This window comes from Myxine glutinosa, chromosome 3 (genome assembly GCF_964187855.1).
Source record: "Myxine glutinosa chromosome 3, kmMyxGlut1.1, whole genome shotgun sequence".
NCBI lineage: Eukaryota > Metazoa > Chordata > Myxini > Myxiniformes > Myxinidae > Myxine > Myxine glutinosa.
The window spans coordinates 181,640,120-181,662,360 of record NC_136263.1 but is presented as its reverse complement, the minus strand read 5'-3'; the positions used below and the strand labels follow the sequence as shown (position 1 = coordinate 181,662,360).

At 45.6% G+C, this 22,241-nt stretch overlaps 2 protein-coding genes across 4 annotated transcripts in view; one reads left to right on the top strand and one right to left on the bottom strand.

The window, feature by feature from the left end:
• Positions 1 to 16,104, bottom strand: part of LOC137423009 (uncharacterized) — a 43,008-nt gene extending 26,904 nt beyond the window's left edge. Inside the window, exons 1-4 of one of the 2 annotated variants that reach the window (XM_068109758.2) lie at positions 16,017 to 16,104; positions 14,694 to 14,885; positions 6,999 to 7,085; positions 1,058 to 1,220 (exon numbers count right to left, since the gene is read on the bottom strand). In XM_068109758.2, coding sequence (XP_067965859.2) covers positions 1,058 to 1,220; positions 6,999 to 7,085; positions 14,694 to 14,872 — 429 coding nt within the window. In that variant the 5' untranslated portion in view covers positions 14,873 to 14,885; positions 16,017 to 16,104. Of the gene's footprint in view, positions 1 to 1,057; positions 1,221 to 6,998; positions 7,086 to 14,693; positions 14,886 to 15,885 lie in introns of both variants that reach the window. The other variant, XM_068109757.2, reaches the window with a different exon arrangement.
• Positions 16,105 to 16,312: 208 nt separating this feature from the next.
• The window catches only part of COPB1 (coat protein complex I subunit beta 1), a 63,815-nt gene continuing 57,886 nt past the window's right edge, over positions 16,313 to 22,241 (top strand). For both annotated transcript variants that reach the window (XM_068109754.2, XM_068109753.2), the window contains exon 1: positions 16,313 to 16,416. The gene's annotated coding sequence lies outside the window, so the exon portion shown is untranslated. The remainder of the gene's footprint in view (positions 16,417 to 22,241) is intronic.

The window sequence follows — 22,241 nt, the reverse complement described above, 5'->3', positions numbered from 1 at the left end:
ACCCCCTCCTTCTCCGCAGAAAATGGCGAGACGAGTCTTTGTTTTACCTTCAGCTCTCGAATGTTCCACGCTGACGTCACACTCCGAGTAGTGCTCGATGATTGGACAATCATCCATTGCGCCTCCACAAATTGCAAAGGCCGGGGTCGTGACCTCCTAGTTACGAGTCTTCGGGGGGGGGGGGGGGGGGGGGAAGAGGAGTCTAGTCGCTGTTCGGGAATGTTCGGATGATGTCGAAGGTCGTGAGGCAGGATTTACGTACCGATCGGCAAATGTGCCGGGTTTGTCGAAGCTGGCGGTGTGGTGAGCGAATGGGGTCATTTGCAGGGCCGGCTGGGTTTTATAAGAACATTAGGAAAAATTACAAGAGGCATTTACACACAGGGGATTTAACCTTACAGACCCTGCCTAGATAGCACAACTCTACTCCTCCGTGTGGAGACACCTAAACACTTAACCGGACATTCGACTCTACTTAGATACATCGAGATGGCTTCTTATTATTATTATTCTTCTTCTTCCTCCTCCTCCTCTTCGCGACACTCAGAGCATGCTAACGATTCCATATCGACTAAGGTATTTCATCTACCCCCACAAATGTAACAATACAGACTTGCTTCATTATATATAGATTATTAATGCAATAGATCCCATTCCGGGTCAATATAGTTCAATTGGCAAAAAACATTTAAAGAAAAGCTAAATTCACATAATTACTCTCCTTCATGACGAGATAGTAATCGTTGCGCGAGTGCTGCTTGAATTGTGAAAATGTGCCGTAAAGCAAGAAAAACAACAGATCCATCCATTTGTGGACGCGCTCTTTCGAGAGAATCAAAAGTTACGAGACACACAGACTATTGCAAATCCTCGTTTCCCGCTGTGCGGGGGACAGACTAACAAATGCTGTAGCTGGTTAAATAGAGTTTCAAGAAAATTCAATTAAATAAAATCAGAAAAATAAAATAAATACGTAAATCACAAATGTCAAATGTTCGCAATTTCTCAACAATCTTTTTATAATCGGCATTCCTGGGTTAACCTTTGAAGAGCGTACCACATCCATAATGTCATTCTCTGTAGAAACAGGAGCCAAGGGGGCATGTGTGTTCTTCATCGCACAAGCTCTGGTCACTCTTCTGAAATCATTAAACGGGGACTGACTCTGCAATTGAAAGAGCGGATGGCGGGCCAAGCTCTTCCGCACAACTCGAGAACTCCTGCAGACACAAAGTTCAAGCAAGGAATGAATGATAAGCAAAATGGAGCTTTCCATCTGACTTTTGTTTCATTCACATGTGCTTCAAACATTAAGATATCCCATTCATTAAGCCATTAAGGTATCAACAGGGCGAAACCAGGTTGGTAACTGATTTTTTGCAGGCACTTATGACTATCTGAAATAAGATCTAAAAAAATTACGTACTGCGAGATGGCTCCTCCGGAGTTTGGCAGGCAAGGCGTACGTACGCGGCGGTGACATCACTATGTGCGCTCATTAGGTTGGAGAACTAAAATTAGATTATAATTGGTTACTCCCGACCGCATCTAGGCGACACCATATAATGAGTGGATACCAGAGATAATGTACTGTGTGGCAGGCGGTGCTTATCGCTCCCATTAAGGTACAGCGATAGTTGAATAGGATACCTTAATGGCGGTTCACCACTGATGGTATGGATTCGCATCTTCCGGTTCCTCGGGCGAGTGAGGCGTGCTTCGAGCTCTCCACGGCATCGAAGTTTGAGTGTTTTCCCATTCTTGTCTTTGTCAAATTTCCACTGGTTATTTTGCTGTGTACGTGTTATTGTGTGTTTCTAGTTGGTGTTGGTTTGTGGTTCGTGCAAACTTGTGTGTAGTTAATCGTTTTCTGAGTCGTACCTCGTGCGCGGCCTGGTGACTTGGGGCTTCCCTCCCCCCGTCAGTGTTTTGTCGGTTTGGGTTATTTCCTTCGCTGTATTGCTTGTTTCTTTTATTTTGTTTTCTCCCCCTCACCTCACCTCCTGAGACAAATTATTCTATATTGATTCTTTCTCTCCTCCCGGACACGCGCTTGTTCGCTCTCCTCCTCGTCTCGGCTTGTGCCCCGCCCCCTGTATCTCGTTTTCTTCCGCCTCTGCTCCTTCTTTCTCAAATCCACGTTCTCGCTTGGAGACTTTTCCCGGATTGTTTTTTCATCGTTCTGTTTGGATATTGTTGGAATATGTTTAAACCGCAGCCGTGATGCTGACGCCCCCCCCCCCCCCCCCCCGAATTTACATGTTTTAAACGTTTCCCAGTGTGTACCCTGGTCAGAATAGGTACACCGTATCCCTGCGTGTCGTAAGAGATGACTAAGAGGGTTGGCGTCAGGAAGGGCATCCGGCCATAAAAACATTGCCTCAAAAGAGAACCATGACAATCACAAGTACATATGGGCAGGGTGCAGCCCGAAGTGGAGATCGGTTTCTGAGGTTTGGGACATGGAATGTGGGGACAATGACAGGGAGATCAGGAGAAGTGGTGGAAGTATTGGTCAGAAGAAGAGTGGACATATGTTGTGTGCAAGAGACGAGATGGAAGGGAAGTGGTGTGAGAATGGTGAAGGGTAGGCAGGGACAGAAATACAAGTTTGTGTGGCAAGGGTGCCTGGAGGGCGTGAATGGTGTTGGTGTCCTGTTTTCTGAGGAGTTTGTAGACAGTGTGGTGAGTGTGACTAGAGTGAGTGATAGGTTGATGATGGTGAAAATGATGATTGGAAAGCTCTTGGTGAACGTCATCTCGGGATATGCTCCGCAGGTTGGTCGAAGCGATGAAGAGAAGCACAAGTTCTGGTGTGCGATAGAGAAGCTGATGGAAAACGTGAAAGATGAGGAAGTTGTGGTTGGAGGAGACCTAAATGGACATGTGGGAAGGAGTATGGATGGTTTTGACAGAGTTCATGGGGGTTACGGATATGGTGTGAGAAATGGAGAAGGTGAAAGGATTTTGGAGTTTGCTGATGGAGCTGATTTGTTGATTTGTAATACTCAGTTCCAGAAAGAGGATAATAAGCTTGTTACATACACGTCAGGTGGGTCGACGACGACCGTTGACTACCTGATGGTGCGTAGGCGAGATAGGGGGCACCTCCGGGACACAAAGGTGATCCCGGGGGAGGAGGCTGTTTCACAGCACCACTTGGTTGTCTGCGACGTAAGGGTGAAAGGTGCGAGGAGAGCTCGGCAGGTGAAGTACCAACCGAGAATGAAGGTGTGGAGGTGGAAAGAGGTGACAGTAAGGGAGGCATTAAAAGAGAGGCTGAGTAGGGTCGAGGATGATGTGGTTGAGCTTGAAAGTGGTTGGATGTCAATGAAAGCTACTCTGTTGGGAGCCGTTGGTGAGGTATGTGGATGGACAAAAGGACCACCGAGGCATTCGGAAACATGGTGGTGGGATGATGAAGTTGGAAAGAGGATTGACGAGAAGAGGAAGAAGTTCAAGGAGTGGCAGAAGGCGAAGGGTATGGGAGCAGACACAGCAGAGCATGAAAGTTATAAGGCAGCCAGGAAGGCTGCAAAGAAAGAGGTAGCAAAGGCGCAGGAGGCATGTAGGAAAATGTTCGGAGAACGCTTGGATTCGGAAGAGGGTCAGAAAGCAGTATTCAGGATTGCAAAGCAGATAGCGAAAGAGAGGTGTGATGTGATGGTGGTGAGTTGCTTGAAGGATGAAGTGGGACAAATCGTTGTCGACCCAGATGGAATTAAAGGAAGATGGAAAAGATATATGGAAATGCTGTTGAATACAGAGAATGAATGGGATGGCAACATAGAGAGTAACCCAGTTTTAGGACCGGCAGAGAAGATAACTGAGAAGGAAGTTGAAGCGATAAAAGCAATGAAGGGTAGAAAAGCGGGAGGGCCGACGGGAGTTGTGGGAGATATGTTGAAGGCAGCAGGAAGTTGGGGGTGTGAAGAGAATGACAGAGATCTGTAATCTGGTGGTGAAAGAAGGCCGCATTCCAGTGGATTGGGAACTGAGTACCCTCGTCCCTCTATACAAGGGGAAAGGTGACCTTCTGGAGTGTGGCTCGTACCGAGCGATAAAGTTATTGGAGCATGGAATGAAGGTATTGGAAAGGGTGTTGGAGAGGAGGATAAGGAAGAAAGTGAAGATTGACGAAATGCAGTTTGGATTCATGCCAGGAAGAGGAACGACAGATGCGCTTTTCATTGTGAGGCAGTTGCAGGAGAAGTACATGGAGAAGAGGAAGAAGTTGTTTCTTGGGTTTGTTGATCTGGAGAAAGCATTCGATCGGGTTCCATGCAAAGTATTGACATGGGCATTGAGGAAGTTAGGAGTGGAGGAATGGTTGATCAGAGTAGTGATGGCAATGTACAAAAGAGCGCGCACAGCTGTAAGGACGAAGGACGGGAACAGTGGTGAGTTTGAGGTGAAGGTGGGAGTGCATCAGGGGTCGGTACTAAGTCCACTACTATTTGTAGCTGTGATGGAGGTGCTGGCTCAGAACGTAAAGGAGGGTTTACCGTGGGAGTTGTTGTATGCAGATGATCTGGTGTTGATTGCGGAAAGTATGGATGGACTGAAGGAAAAGATGAACACGTGGAAGGAATGTATGGAGACAAAAGGTCTGAAGGTGAATATCGGAAAGACGAAGGTGATGGCAAGTGGTAAAGCATGTGGTGAGGTGGAAAAAACTGGGAAGTGGCCCTGTGCTGTGTGGAGGAAGGGTGTCGGAGTGAACTCCATTCAGTGTACAATGTGCGCTGAATGGGTTCATCAAAAATGTAGTGGTCTGAGAGGGTCATTAACCAGTGTGGCAGCTACATTCAAATGTAAGGTGTGCACAGAGGGAGCTGCAGATGGAGGAAATGTTGAGTTGGATCTTGGAGACGGCGTGAAGCTGGAAGGTGTGAAAACATTTTGCTACCTCGGAGACATGCTGAATGGAGAAGGTGGATCAGACTCGGCAACGGTTGCTCGAGTGAGATGTGCATGGAAGAAGTTTCGGGAATTGAGTGGCGTGCTGATGATTAGGGGAGTGTCGTTGAAGCTGAAGGGAAAGGTGTATGCTGCATGTGTGCGAGGTGTTATGATTTATGGGAGGGAGACATGGGTAATGAACGTAGAGCAGCAACGAAGGTTGGAAAGGGTGGAAATGCGAATGGTTCGATGGATGTGTGGAGTATCGTTGAGAGAGAGGAAGACAAATGATGAATTGCGAAAGATGATGGGAATATTGCCTGTGATTGATGCTGTGAAGAGGAACAGGTTGAGATGGTTTGGTCATGTATTGAGGAAGGATGAAAGTGACTGGTTGAGAAGAGTGATGGAAGTTAATGTAGAAGGAAGTAGAGGACGGGGAAGACCGAGAAAGACTTGGCTAAAGATGGTGGAAGAAGAAATGCGGGCAAGGGGGTTAACAAGGAGAGATGCAGAAAATAGGGCAAAATGGAGAAGATTGTCATGGGGACCGCAAGGCTAACCCCCGCTCTAGCAGGGAACATGGCCTTAAAATGCATGTTGTGTACTCCCGACCGCATCTAGGCGACACCATATAATGAGTGGATACCAGAGATAATGTACTGTGTGGCAGGCGGTGCTTATCGCTCCCATTAAGGTACAGCGATAGTTGAATAGGATACCTTAATGGCGGTTCACCACTGATAGTATGGATTCGCATAATGACCGGTATAAAAACCGAAAGGTTTTTCAGATTCATAAGTGCATGCATGACTCGCTGCGTTGACCTGATGCAGCACCAACAGGGCGAAACCAGGTCGGTAACTGAGTTTTTGCAGGCACTTATGATTGTATCTGAAATAAGATCTAAAAAAATTACGTACTGCTAGATGGCTCCTCCGAAGTTTTGCAGGCAAGGAGTACATACGTGGCGGTGACATCACTACGTGCACTCATTAGGTTGGAGATCTAAAATTAGATTCTAATATATATATATATATACATATATATATATATATAAATATTTAAAAAAAGAAAAAAAGAAAAAAAGAAGAAAAGAAAAAAAAAGTCACATTTCCATGGAAAATTGGCAAAATGCCCAGAAACTCAAACTTGTTCTGTAACTTATCATAATAAAGCCATGTACCACGTTTCAATTGAACATGTAAAATGGTGTGGGTAGAAATTCTGGAAAACCACAGGTGGGACAGACACCGACAGACAGATGAAAAATTGTGACACTTGGAAAAAGAGAACAAAGTAGAATATCACTCAGGAGACCATCCATTTGACCTCACAAATAAATTGGTGGTTGAATTCTGTGACCTGATATGCAAATCGCCTTCAAATTTTTAAGTTAATCGGATTAAAATTGACAATTTTAGAAATTCGGTTTATGTTAACCTTTTGGCCGATGTTGATCTGAAAATTAGTTGGTGGTTGAATTCAGTTAGCTGATATGAAAACCCTATTCAAATCTAAAGTCAATGGGATGAAAATTGAGGATTTTTGAAATTTGTAAAGGTTGTTGACCTTTTGACCTATGTTGATCTCCAAAATAGTTGGTGGTGGAATTCAGTTAGCTGATATGTAAATCCTATTCAAATTTCAAGTCGAATGAAAATTGCGGCTTTTAGAAATCTGAAGAAAAGTGGTTGACCTTTGGCCTATGTTGACCTTAAAAAATAAATAGGATTCTGTCAGACCACCAACTCCACTATTTGGTGAAGTTTTTTGAAGATCGGTTTAAAATTGTGACCTGTAGACAAGTACAAATGAGCGGACAGACAAGCACGCACGCACACAGTGGAGTGATCAACATACTTGTCAAATAATTTTTTTGCCAAGTAACAAGAAACCTATAGTCCCCTATGGTGAAACTGATCGGGGACTAATAAATCAAGCGATGGTGAGGCAGCAATGATTGCTGATATGCAAGGATAAAGCAAAAACTGGGAATCTAGTGTGTAGGTTTTGACAAAGAATACACAAGCAAAGGAAATATCAAAAGTTGGAATGAGAACCATTATCCAAACATTGATCAATCCATTTCTTACCTTCTGGACTCTTTGGTAAGCATGGCCCGCTTCTGTTTGTAACGATTCTTCACAGAGGGCGTTATGGGTAAGAGCTGAGGCATTTCACTAAAGAGAAGATGAAATTTCAACTCTGATTAGAACCTTACAGGGTTTGCAGAGATACTCCAAGCAGGAAAAAAACCAAAAAAACAACAACAACAATGATATAGTAAACCCTCCCTATTTATAAGGGTTGTGTTCATGGAAAAAAATTCTTCAAAGGCAGAATTCGTAAATACGGATACCGTGGTTTAATGGAGGAAAAGGGGGACATTTCAATTCCTGTGTCAGACTGAACATAGGAGGAAATGGTAAAGGTTAAGAACAATTATTAAAATAAATAAATTACAGTAGTGTACAGAACAGTGTGCTTTTATTTATGATGTTTGAAAGAATGATGTTTGAATGAATGGATGTACATATGGATAAATGAATAATGAATGAATGAATGAATGAATGAATGGTGGTGGTGGTGAAGTCAGGATGATTCATGCCCACTGCGGACACTCACATACCCTTAGATAGCCTGTCTAACATATTCACTTTTTCACTAAACTCTTCATTTTTCTGCTTCATTCCAGCATACTCACCTCCTCCACTCACCCTACACTTAGAGGCCATGATTAAGGGCAATTACAAGATCACGATAGCAACTTCGGCGACTAAGTCGTGAGGGATGAGAGGTGTTTGCAGTTAGGGAACCAACTACAGTACTGTACAGCATCGTCAACTGCACACTTCCCTCTCATGTGGCGGTGTTGGGGGTAGGGGGTGGGTGGGGGGGTGGGGGGGGGGGGGGGGGATCGATGGGTCACAAATTAGAAATCAGTATATATTTAACAATAAGAGGGTTTTTTTTTTTCCTCCACCAATTTATCCCTCGATGATGCTCAAGAAATTTCATCTTTATCGGATGAAGTTTTGCACTTGTCGAATTATGACATCATAATGGAGGCACCTATGACATAAACATATTTTATTCCCCAAAGAGAGTTCTTTACAATGAGCCATGTCTCAATTTTTTTATATTCAGCACTTTCGGAGATAGAGGTGCAACGTTTTTCGTTTTTTCCAAGATGGCGGCCAAACCACGTGACATATGACGTCATAGTTACCATTAAAAAAATCTACAGGTGGAGGTGCACCTATGGTGAAAATTTCCTGTCATTCAGACCAACGGTTGCAGATAAAATAATATTTATTCTGTGCAGAGAAACAAACAGACAAACAAATGAAAAATCGGTCAGAGACCGAGTACTTGCCGGAATGCACTTTTTTAATCGGCCATTTTGGACAAATATGGCGGCCGAACCACATGACCGATGGTCATCATTATTTGTTTTCTAAACTAATTTATTCCTCGATGCTCAAGAAATTTCATCTTGATCGGATGAAGTTTTGTACTTGTCGAATTACGACGTCATAATGGAGGCACCGATGACATCATCATTAAGATTTTATTCCCCATGGACAGTTCTTTGCAATGAGCCATGTATCAATTTTTTCTATTCAGCACTTTCAGAGATATAGAGGTGCAAAGTTTTTCCGTTTTTCCAATATAGCGGCCGAACCACGTGCCTGACGACGTCATCAATTGGGCACAGTCTATTCCAGGGCAAGACAAATACATGTGCAAAGTTTGGCGATTCTACGTGCAACGGTGTAGACGTAGTACTGCAAACAGACAAACAGACAGACAGACGGACCAACCGATCAACATACTTCAACAACAACATAGTTTGTTTGATCAACATAGTTTGTTACTTCCGGCAAGTAACAAACGGACTCAAATGCAATACCCTCTTCTCTGGTGAGGGTAACAAACAGATAATTAACGAACATACCTAACCGATATTAAATTGCACATCATTGATGCACAGCTCTGCCTTTGAGGATACCAACTTGGGATTTATTCAGCATACACCAGACAAGGGCCTAGCCCTTACGAAGAGTACCACAGAACTTTTAAATGTACTGTACTCCCTCACGAAACATGAAGAATGCATCACTCTGCGAAACACCAGGGAGGCAGTTTAGAATTATGTTGGGAATCAAACCCAGAGTAGAGAGCTGAATTGCAAGTACACAACCTCTGAGCAATCAAATCAGACCAAGGAGATGCATCATATGCTCCAAAAAAAGCTTTTTTGATTTTTTTTTTTTTTTTTTTTTTTGTATACAAGATCGAGGCTCGTGAAAGAGCATACAATGATATCTCGTATTATTAAAGAGGGATTTAAGCCTGGTGTTGGCTTCGCGGTTCGGGTGCTGGCTTGAGATCCTAGGATTACGACCCCTCCTTAGTTTGAATCCCGGTTGATCGCTGAATTAACCCCAGGGGGGTTGACTCAGCCTGTCATCCTTCCGAGGTCCGCAAATTGAGTACCAGCTCGCTGGGATGAATGATCCAGGAGTGCATCCCGATTTAGAATAGGTACACTGTATCCCTGCGTATCATAAGAGGCGACTAAAGGTTGGCGTCATGAAGGGCATCCGGCCATAAAAACATTGCCTCAAAACAGAGAACCATGATTGTCATGGGGCCCACAAGGCTAACCCCTGCTCTAGCGGGGAAAATGGCCTTAAAACGATCATTCATTCATTTAATCTGCAAGTTCACAATCATTACGTTTGTAAACCAGTGTTCTATTAAGTGTTGATTTTAATGTCTGGCAAGTTCGAAAGTTATTCTACCAATGAAAAAAAATTATACCGGTAATTGAATGGACGTTGGAAATTAAAAATATTGTTCGACTATTTTGCAAGCATAGCAGGAGTTCTCACTCAAAACCAGTAAATTTAGTATCAGACTCGTCCATCTCATTGAAGAGATGAAGAAGCTCCTCCAGATTTGCACCTTCTATGTCATTGTCCAGGTAGCGAAAATCATTTTCATCGCAGTCGGATGCGTTGGTGTCACCATCCGTCCAGAGAGCATCGTCTTGGCTGCCCTCCATTGCGTTTGAAATGAAGCACTTGATGAAGCCCTTCTGGATGATGGCAGGATCAAGCTCATTCCAGACTTTAACGACACATTCTGTGATAGTCAGGGCCCTTAGGGATATTTTGGGGCCCGTTTGGTTCAAATTCTTCCAAAAGCAACAAATTTGGCCCAGATGTTGCCCATGCCATACTCTTTCGATTTTTGACGGGCGCCAAGACGGGCGCCCCCCCCCCCCCCCGGGTGCCCCATATTGGCGAAATACGAAATGGCCGCCACCCGGATTAGAGGAAAATCAGTTAAATAACCAAAAGGGTTGGAATCATGTATGATACCACTTTTCAGGGGTTTTCGAGGTCGAGGAATCCAATTATGATGTTATTTTGATGATTCGAGGTCAAGGTCAACCCTCAAGGTCATCTTAAAGGTCATTTTTGAGTCAAACATGTCGGTTTTTGAGTTTTTTGTCAAGATTTACGCGAGGTTCACCATTTTATGTTTCTGGGTTGGGTAATCGAACTCTGACCTTATTTTTGACAATTAGAGGAAATATTTACATGGCTATTTCCTAATTTTCCGGCATATGCAGTTCATCAGTCTAATTACAAAGGTACGGATTTTGATGTTTTATGAACTGTATGCCATATCCTTGTGTTTAATTTTTGTGCGATCATGATCCGGGTTCATGTGTACATGTCATAAATATGACGTCATAGGTCATGTGACCTGGCGGCCATATTGGATTTTATGAAAACCTTTAAAATGGATCCCTGCCTTAATTTTTCGATCGATTCATTTTGAACTTTGACCACTTATAGTACGCCATGTGATTGGATGCATATCCTAATTATGACGTCATAGGTCAGGTGACATGGCGGGACCGGTATGGTCCCCGGATCATACCGCCCTTGGCGCCCGTCAAAAATCGAAAGAGTATGGCATGGGCAACATCTGCGCCAAATTTGATGCTTTTGGAAGAATTTGAACCAAAGTATCCCTAAGGGCCCTGACTATGATGTCTTGGAGCGTCGGTGTGCGCATGCGCAACCAGAGTTGTCAACAATTATCAGCAACTTGAGTACCACGTGATTGTCGTCAGACAATAGGCTACGGGTTGCTTCGTTGCATTACCATCCGACTTCCGCCATTTATTTAATATGCGTTGCTATGTTTAAACTTTGCGCAATCACAACTGAACATCGTGATTGATACGATTTACGATTGTCGTAAATTTAGTTCCTTGACCTGCCGTGATATTCTTTCATTAGCGGTGCTCTGTTCAACTATTACAAAATCGTGGCCGACAGTCGTGGTTGAGATGGACTTCGCCGTTTTTGACAGATGTAACATGTTTAACGTCGATACTTTTTTCATTTGAGTGCTGAAATGGGGGTGCGCATTATATATGGATCTATAGATTTTTACACAAAAAGAGAACCATGACAATTACAACTCCATATGGGCAGGGTACAGCCCGAAGTGGAGATCGGTTTCTGAGGTTTGGGACATGGAATGTAGGGACAATGACAGGGAGATCAGGAGAAGTGGTGGAAGTATTGGTCAGAAGAAGAGTGGACATATGTTGTGTGCAAGAGACGAGATGAAAGGGAAGTGGTGTGAGAATGGTTAAGGGTAGGCAGGGACAGAAATACAAGTTTGTGTGGCAAGGGTGCCCATAGGGCATGAATGGTGTTGGTGTCCTGTTTTCTGAGGAGTTTGTAGACAGTGGTGAGTGTGACTAGATTGAGTGATAGTTTGACGATGGTGAAAATGATGATTGGAAAGCTCTTGGTGAACGTCATCTCGGGATATGCTCCGCAGGTTGGTCGGAGCGATGAAGAGAAGGACAAGTTCTGGTGTGCGATAGAGAAGCTGATGGAAAACGTGAAAGAGGAAGTTGTTGTGGTTGGAGGAGATCGAAATGGACATGTGGGAAGGAGTATGGACGGTTTTGAGGGAGTTCATGGGGGTTACGGATGTGGTGTGTAGAAATGGAGAAGGTGAAAGGATTTTGGAGTTTGCTGATGGAGCTGATTTGTTGATTTGTAATACTCAGTTCCAGAAAGAGGATAATAAGCTTGTTACATACACTTCAGGTGGGTCGACGACAACCGTTGACTACCCGATGGTGCGCAGGCGAGATCGGGGGCACCTCCGGGACACAAAGGTGATCCCGGGGGAGGAGGCTGTTTCACAGCACCACTTGGTTGTCTGCGACATAAGGGTGAAAGGTGCGAGGAGAGCTCGGCGGGTGAAGTACCAACCGAGAATGAAGGTGTGGAGGTTGAAAGAGGTGACAGTAAGGGAGGCATTAAAAGAGAGGCTGAGTAGGGTAGAGGATGATGTGTTTGAGCTTGAAATTGGTTGGATGTCAATGAAAGATAGTCTGTTGGGAGCCGTTGGTGAGGTATGTGGTTGGACAAAAGGACCACCAAGGCACTCGGAAACATGGTGGTGGGATGATGAAGTTGGAAAGAGGAATGACGAGAAGAGGAAGAAGTTCAAGGAGTGGCAGAAGGCGAAGGTACGGGAGCAGAAAAAGCAGAGCATGAAAGTCATAAGGCAGCCAAGAAGGCTGCAAAGAAAGAGGTAGCAAAGGCGCAGGAGGCATGAAGGAAAATGTTCGGAGAACGCTTGGATTCGGAAGAGGGTCAGAGAGCGGTATTCAGGATTGCAAAGCAGATAGCGAAAGAGAGGTGTGATGTGATGGGGGTGAGTTGCTTGAAGGATTAAGTGGGACAAATCGTTGTGGACCCAGATGAAATTAAAGAAAGATGGAAAAGATATATGGAAATGCTGATGAACACAGAGAATGAATGGGGTGGCAACATCGAGAGTAACCCAGTTTTAGGACCGGCAGAGAGGATAACTGAGAAGGAAGTTGAGGAAGCGATAAAAGCAATGAAGAGTAGAAAAGCGGGAGGGCCGACGGGAGTTGTGGGAGATATGTTGAAGGCAGCAGGAAGTTGGGGTGTGAAGAGAATGACAGAGATCTGTAATCTGGTGGTGAAAGAAGGCCGCATTCCAGTGGATTGGGAACCGAGTACCCTCGTCCCTCTATACAAGGGGAAAGGTGACCCTCTGGAATGTGGCTTGTACCGAGCGATAAAGTTATTGGAGCATGGAATGAAGGTATTAGAAAGGGTGTTGGAGAGGAGGATAAGGAAGAAGGTGAAGATCGACGAAATGCAGTTTGGATTTATGCCAGGAAGAGGAACGACAGACGCGCTCTTTATTGTGAGGCAGTTGCAGGAGAAGTACATGGAGAAGAGGAAGAAGTTGTTGCTTGGGTTTGTTGATCTGGAGAAAGCATTTGATACGGTTCCACACGAAGTATTGACATGGGCATTGAGGAAGTTAGGAGTGGAGGAATGGTTGATCAGAGTAGTGATGGCAATGTACAAAAGAGCGCGCACAGCTGTAAGGACGAAGGACGGGAACAGTGCTGAGTTTGAGGTGAAGGTGGGAGTGCATCAGGGGTCGGTACCAAGTCCACTACTATTTGTAGCTGTGATGGAGGTCCTGGCTCAGAACGTAAAGGAGGGTTTACCGTGGGAGATGTTGTATGCAAATGATCTGGTATTGATTGTGGAAAGTATGGATGGACTGAAGGAAAAGATGAACAAGTGGAAGGAATGTATGGAGACAAAAGGTCTGAAGGTGAATATCGGAAAGACGAAGGTGATGGCAAGTGGTAAAGCATGTGGTGAGGTGGAAAGAACTGGGAAGTGGCCATGTGCTGTGTGCAGGAAGGGTGTCGGAGTGAACCCCATTCAATGTACAATGTGCGCTGAGTGGGTTCATCAAAAATGTAGTGGTCTGAGAGGGTCATTAACCAGTGTGGCAGCTACATTTAAATGTAAGGTGTGCACAGAGGGAGCTGCAGATGGAGGAAATGTTGAGTTGGATCTTGGAGACGGCGTGAAGCTGGAAGGTGTGAAAACATTTTTGCTACCTCGGAGACATGCTGAATGGAGAAGGTGGATCAGACTCGGCAACGGTTGCTCGAGTGAGATGCGCATGGAAGAAGTTTCGGGAACTGAGTGGCGTGCTGATGAGGAGGGGAGTGTCGTTGAAGCTGAAGGGAAAGGTGTATGCTGCATGTGTGAGAAGTGTTATGATTTATGGGAGTGAGACATGGGTAATGAATGTAGAGCAGCAACAAAGGCTGGAAAGGGTGGAAATGCGAATGGTTCGGTGGATGTGCGGAGTATCGTTGAGAGAGAGGAAGACAAATGATGAATTGCGAAAGATGATGGGAATAGAGCCTGTGATTGATGCTGTGAAGAGGAACAGGTTGAGATGGTTTGGTCACGTGTTGAGAAAGGATGAAAGTGACTGGTTGAGAAGAGTGATGGAAATGAATGGAGAAGGAAGTGGAGGACGGGGAAGACCGAGAAAGACTTGGCTTAAGATGGTGGAAGCAGAAATGTGGGCAAGGGGGTTAACAAGGAGAGATGCAGAAAATAGGGCAAAATGGGGAAGATTGTCATGGGGACCACAAGGCTAACCCCCGCTCTAGCAGGGAAAATGGCCTTAAAATGCATGTTGTTGTTGTTGTTGTTGTATAGATTTTTACACCACGACAAAAGTCCAAGTTGGGGGTACGCGTTATGCACAAAGGCACGTTATAGTCGAAGTTTTACGGTACCACCACGAATAGCCCAAAATAATTTCCAAATCATGTACACTGGACACTATCGAAATAAAATGATCAAACAGCATAGTCTTACCTGCTAAAGCCACGCATGGCTGTAAGAACGATTTCGTCAAGCCATGCAAAATGGTTGCTCTCAACATTATGTACAAAATTGGTCGACTCCTTATGAAGTGTATTCCATAACATGTCAATCACTTTCCCCTGCGTGGCATCCAACAGGTCGAAGACCCCACCATCCAACTGCAGCATCATCAAGGTGGAAAATCTGGGGAGTAGAAAATATGCACGATAAGTTTCCCACAAATTCAACCCATGGAGTCCAGAACTTTTTGAGATATCCTGCTCACAGACAGCCAAACAGACAGGAACTAGAACGGCACTCAGTAGAGAGCATACCTCCACCTGGTTGGCCATATCACTCAATGGTGAAGAATCACTTAAAAACTTCTACTAGCTGGATCCGGATCTTCACCAAAATTGAATCGATTATTCCTCATCACACACACGACCTGTCCACCAAGTTTCGTCCAAATCCATCCATAACTTTTTGAGATGTTGGTTTTAGCCCTATCTCCCAATGGTGAATAATCACTTTAAAAATTAAATAATTCTCGTATCTGAATCCATATTCAGATCTTCACCAAAATCGAATCGATTATTCCTCGTCACACACACGACCTGTCCACCAAGTTTCATCCAAATCCATCCATAACTTTTTGGAGATATCCTGCTATATGTTAGTTTTTGGCCCTATCTCCCACTGGTGAATAATCACTTTAAAAAATTAAATAATTCTCGTATCCGAATCCATATTCACTTCAGATCTTCACCAAAATCTAATCGAATCGTCCTCGTCACACACACAACCTCTTCAGACTTCACCAAGTTTCGTCCAAATGCGTCCACAACTTTTTGAGATATTTTGTTCACAAACAGACAGACATGAGTCAGGGGTGAAAACACAACCTGCATCCACCTTTGGTGGCGGAGGTAATGAAGCAAAATTCCGCCGTATTTGCGTTCGTAGCAAGTCGTGCATGTGGCTCCATTAAACTCCGGAATCAAGACTATACGTATACGGGTCGTGTTTACGGCCCAGCCGTGAATAAAACACGTGCTTGCCTCAAACTTTATTCCCAGGAAAGCACTTTTTATAAATGCCGCCCTCCATCCACATGAGCGACAAAAACACAACGTTACCCGATTTACACATTGATACAACGTTGCCTCAGACAGGCATTACATCATAAAAGTCCAACACTTACCTTCAACAAGTCATTACCAACGGTGTATGACGATAAATCATCGCAAAGTCGCTAAAACGTTCAATTCATTACCTCGGGTTGTTTGCATTAACCTCCGCCATTAAACCAAGTTTCAAAAACCCCGAACTCACCAAACAAGCCACAAGGGCAATCCAACACCCCCCAGCCAATCAGAATGCCGATTTATGTCACGCGCTCAACCCTTAACCCGGAAACCTCACGGACACATCCACAATCCTTAAATATAATTACTCAAAATTTATTCAACACCTAGGATTTATATACTTATACAAATAAATTAATATTAAAAATAAATCAGTTAATCTTCACTAAAATTCGCAGATTGTTTTGACAGAAATCTCGCGAGAACCTGCGCCTTGGCACGAATTTGTGTGATCTGCCTGAAATCTCGCGATATTTTACAGGGTTTTCGTGGCCCTTCCACGTCGCATCCGGAGTGGAGCGTGCAGCTTGCTTGGGCCGTGTCATTACGTGTTGCTGTGTTTCAGGATTTCCACCGCTGTGACAAAGGTCTGAAAGCCTATTCCACTGTTCGGAAAGCAAAATATTTCCTGTCATCATAGAAGTCGTTTTGTTGTATTTGTGACGGATCCTGTCAGTGTCAGTGAGAGAGACGGACGTCATCCTCAGGGCACCGAATCGTTTATTAATATATTAAAATTAGTGGGATTTGTTAATTAAAAAGAAAATTAAATTAGCCTTCGGACTTCACTGTTGCCATAGTGTTGAATGTTCTTGTGGAGTGACATGTTTCCTCATTTGGGCTTATGAATGTTGACTTATCTCGTGCTGCCAGACTTTCAGGTGAAAGACCTTTGCAGGTCGAGAGGTAAATAACGAATGACGTCTGTAAAGAAGAAGAAGCTAAATGAAAGTTGGAGGAATACGAGCAAAGAATCTCCCCTCCCACATTTGTTCGGCGTGTTCTATCATTACCAATATAACTTTATTTGATGTCACAGTTGATCTGTTCACAATAAAAACAATTATATATATATATATATATATGGTTGCGATATAAGTATGCTATATATATATATATATATATATATATATATATATATATATATATATACATATATATATATATATATGTACTGTATATATATATATATATATATATATATATATATATATATATATATATATATATACACACATACATACATACATACATACATGCATGCATGGCTACAATACTGGGTACACTAAGTGTTACATCTGAGTGGAAAAATAAAGTTTTAGGAAACAATAAGTATGCTGTATTATGTTGTTCTGTGTATATTGCAGTATCCGTGTTTGACGCATCAGACCTGCTACATGCTTCGTTTTCACCAAAATGAAAACGAGAGTGCACTTCGCACGCTGGATTCGTGCATAACGCAGCACAGGGGACACGGACACAAAAACAAGTTCTGACGTCATCCGGAAACGAGTGGTTGTCTGCCAGCGAGTGACTGCTTTGCTATCGCAACGAACAGGACCCGCGTTGCACATAATCAAGTTTCGAGCGATGCGGGGTTCTTTTCACTTTTGCTGGGATGTGATTTGTGCATAGCGGGGTGGACACGGAAAAAAATACGACAAGATTATCGGGAAAAAAATGACTTTCTGATCGATTGAATTAGCATCAAGGGCATTCTTCTTAAGGTATTTCTTAACCTACACACCTAGTTCATTCCACGAGTTCTTCGTGATTTGAAAATGAAACTGACCACAATTATTGTGAATTTGGTGGACACCAACGTTATACACGAATCACTTATTTTGCCACGCATTGCACATTTCAAGGAATTTTAGAAAATGTAAAAAACAACACCAGGAGACGAACTAGATATCAAACATTCCATTTAATTACAATTTTAATCAATGCATATTTTTTTATTTAAAGACTATGAAATACAAATTGACATAGTGAGAATGTAACATTTTATTTTGAAAATGTGCCATTTTTGTCTTGTTTACTCAACCATCGCAAATCTAAGTGCATGATATTGTTGCGAATATGGAATTTGGCCTCCATATCCGCTTGTAAATATTCCCCTATTTTCTCCAATACTCCCCAACTTTCCCCGATCCCCCATTCCCTAGTCCCATTGCATGTAAATAACAATCAGTAGAGCCGACCTTCCCCTTATTCCCCCATTAAATGTCGTGCCCAGGTCCACCGCACCACACGTAGACAACTTTCGGACATCTTCCTAGTTATTCTTATTCTATGTCAGTTAAGGCCTCGTCTCCATTAATTATGACTCTTCGTTGCACCAGAATGTGATTATATGGCATCAGTAGTGAGTTTAGGACCTTTCCCATACCTCCTTCCATCTTCTTCCCCAACAATTACAACAACAACAGAGGAGATGGCGGCGGAGCGGGGGAGGATGCGTCCTCACACCGGCTCGATTAGCGCCATAGACCATGCGCTCCACGGGGTTACCACGAAGGGGCTCCTTGTCAGCTCCTCGTCAAGGGCGGAGCCTGGTAAACCCCCCGCACGCACCCAATGAGAAGCAACGTGCCGATTCCACGAGGCGGAGCTAACGAGCCGAGGGCGTGTCACTCCCCGCCGGATATACGCGGCCCCGCGCCGGATGTGACGTCAGATGCGCACCCAGCTTGGAGAAGGAAAGCCACCTGCGAGCGCTGAGTCAGATGCGCCCCCAGCTTGAGCAGACAAGACGCCATCCGAGCGCTGCGACCTCCCCGCATCTCTGGACCGGACCGAGTCGATTCTGACCTTTGAGCCCAGGTGCACCTGGAGCCATCGCTACCCCGCCTGTCCTTTCCATCAATCCCCGTGTGAGTCAGCTTTGTCCCGTTTATCTGTCGTCTGTTGGGAATAATATAAGATTGTGTCTAAGTGCTTGTCTTTCTATGCTGTCCCTCTTGTAGTTGTAATCTAACCTTCCGCCTTAATATAACCTCCTCCGGAGGTCTTGAGAACTGAACCCCTGGTGTCGTATTGTGTTATTGTAATCCAGCCGGGTGTCTTCTTTTTCTTATTGAGCCAGCGTGGCGCGGCTTCGTCAACGTTCGAGTACAATCGGGTAATTTGTGCGGACACGACGGCCATTCCGCTCGGCCCACCTTAACATCAAAGTCGTGTCTGTAACAATTGGTGTCGAGGAGTGAGATTCGGACCCGGGACTAAATTAGTTAGGCCCAAATTTTGGGAGGGAAAATCGAGCCGGAGCGCGTACGGCGCTCGACCAAATCGATCCGGAGCGCGGTCCCGCGGTTACTGCGCTCGACGAAATTATAACAGCAAAATTTGGATTGGTGTTACGAAACTCGAATTTTGAAAGTCGCGCTATGGCGGATCAAGACGGCTGGGGTCCGGTAGGGGAGAGTGAAGCAGGGTCGGTCCAGGACCAAATTGAGGGACATGAGGAGAGCGAAGCAGTGAGGGCGGCAGGTTCGCAAAATAGCGCCGTCACGCACGAAGTAGCGGGCGCGCAAAATGGCGCGCTCGCTCACGTGGTTGAAGGGTCCCAAAATAGCGGCGCCGCGGAGGGCGAGCCTGCGGTGGCGGCTGGGGACGCTGGGCAAACCGGGTTTGACCTCAGATTATTCTTGACCCAACTGAATGCAAAAATGGATAGGATGGAGGGCCAAATGAGGGTTGATAGTGGGCGATTAGAGGGCCAAATGAGGGGTACCGGTGAGGGGTTAGACAATAATTTTAAGGGATTAGAAAAGAAATTTGAGGAGTTAGACAACGGGATAAAAGAGGTGAAAAATGGGTTAACGGGGGTAGAAAACAGAATGGCCGCTCAAGAGAATCAGATAGAGGGAGTGAAACATGGGTTAACGGGGGTAGAAAACAGAATGGCTGCCCAGGAGAATCAGATAGAGGGAGTGAAAAATGGGTTAGAGGGGTTAGAAAACAGTATGGAAGGCAAATTGAGGGACATGAGGGACCAAGCGGAAAGGGAAGTTAAACAAATGGAGCAGCAGATAGAGGGGGTCAGAATGGGGGTAGAAACCAAACTGGATGCTCACAGGGAGGAAATGGAGCAGATGAGGGTGGCATCTGGGCAGGAGATGCAAGTGATGGGAGAGGAGATCAGAGGAGGAGTGAGTGAGGAGGTCGGAGGAGTGCGCGAGGAGGTGAGGCACTGTAAGGAGCACATGGAGAAGGAGGTGAGAAAGGGGACTGTAAAGTTACAAGGGGGCATAGAGGACCTGACGCAGGAGGTGGAGCAGCTGACGGTGGGACAGACGGAGTTAGTGGAGCAGGTTCAAAGGAACACTGCGGTATTAGGAGGTTTAAAAGCGACACAAAACGGAATAAAAAACGACTTGATAGCGACAAAGAGGGAATGTCAGATGGTACGTGAGGGACTGACAACGAGGTTGGACGAGGTGATAGAGGTAATGGAGACGAAGGACCGGCAGGTGAGGACGCACATGGAAACGGTCAAGGTAGCCTTGGAGGACGAGCTTGAGGAGACGTACCGGGGAATAAAAGAGGTGAGGCACAAATTAGAAGAAGTGGAAGAAGGGGTGAGCGAAATTAAGAAGCGACGGAGAGGGGATAACAAAGAGATAAAAGAGGAGATAAAAGAATTGGTCCAAAGTCTGTGTTTGGATCGTGATGTGCTCATTAACCGGATGAGGGATTCGCAGGTGATGGAGGAGAAGCGAAGAGGAAGAGGACCCGGTGTAAGTGGTGACCAATATGGTCGTGCGTATGATGCGCCAGGGGATTTAAGAAGCTTGGGGGTCGAGATGGACCCGGGTGTTCGTGAGAGGCCGTTGGTGAAGTGTGCGACAGGTCTGGTGTGCGAAAAAGGAGGTGTGCGAGGAAGTCCGACTCTGGGGTGTGTGAGGAAAAAGTGCGTGCCAAGGAGTGAGGGTGCTGGCGAGAGTGAGTCGGTCGTAGCGTGTGTGCGAGGGAGCACATGGAAGCGCGGTGTGGTGAGTGTTACAGAGGGTGTGACGGGAGAGTGTGTGCAGGAGTGTGCGCGAGAAAGGTGTGTGACGGACAGGTGCATGGGGAAAGAGTGCGCTGTCAAAGGCAAGGAAGAATGCACGCCTGTGGTGAGTGTTGCAGAGGGTGTGACGGGAGAGTGTGCGCAAGAGTGTGCGCGAGAAAGGTGTGTGACGGACAGGTGCATGAGGGAAGAGTGCGCTGTCAGAAGTAAGGAAGAGTGTCCACCTGTGGTGAGTGTTACAGAGGGTGTAACTGGAGAGTGTGCGCGAGAAAGGTGTGTGACGAACAGGTGCATGGGGAAAGAGTGCGCTGTCAAGAGTAAGGGTGAGTGCGTTGTCAAGAGTGGTGGTGAGAGTATTGAGAGTGACAAGGAGAGTGAGTTAGTTGTGACAGGTGAGCGAGGATGTACACCTGGGATGGAAGGATGCACACCTGGAATGGTAGAGCGTGAGTGGGAATGCACGCTGGAGTTGGTGGTGAGGCACGTGATTGGGTGTGCGAATGAGGGCACACCTGTGATTGTCACAGAGGAGGTGACCGCGGAGGGGGCGCGAAGCGGTGTATTGGTGAGGTGTGCGAGCAACGAATGTGTGCCAAAGTGTTCGGTGGTCAGGTGTGTGACCAAGGCTGTGAGTGGAATGGGTGTACCTGGGTGTGTAAGGAAAGGTACGAGGAGCATGGGCACGGCTGGGTGTGTGAGCAAGGAACGGGCTGCGGGGTGTAAGCATGCAGGTGAAGCATCGACGTTAGACGGGATAGAGTTTAGAACGACTTATAGCCGAATCGGGCCCTCGGTGCGTGCTGGGCCTCGCTTTGAACGGCCGCGTCTGTGCTCCACTAGGCGGAGCGGGCGGCCCGAGAGAAAGAGTCGTCATGGCGACCACTTTTTGTTGAGGAATTCCGGCAGGTCGAGATCGGGACATTGGATGGTTCCGTGCCGAGAAGGTGCGTGGGATCTCGGGCCGGGTAAACCTCCTTCCCTGCACCGAGTGCCGGACGCATTCAGCCGCTGGCACAAAACAACCAGCATCCATTGCTTGGCTTTACGAAGCCGGGCTTTGGACAGGGATTGGCGCACCGAGAGGTATTAGTGAGTAGACTGGGGGATTGAGGAGCGATAGGCCCGGTGGGAGAGGGTGGCATCCCTGCCACCTTTCCCATGGGGGCAAAGGAGCACTAGGTTTATGGGGTGTATGGCAGTGAAACCTAGCCCGGGTGGGTTAGGATATTGTGTGTAGGGATCTAGAGAAGATGACATTAGGTGACGTTAAGTTTAGTTAGTGACTGATACCTGTAGTGGGGACGCAGGTAGATTAGTATGGATGATAATGACGAGGGAGCGCAATAGTTTAAAGGGACGACTGGGAAGCGCAAGTTTCAGAAGGGAGTAGTTAGCTGA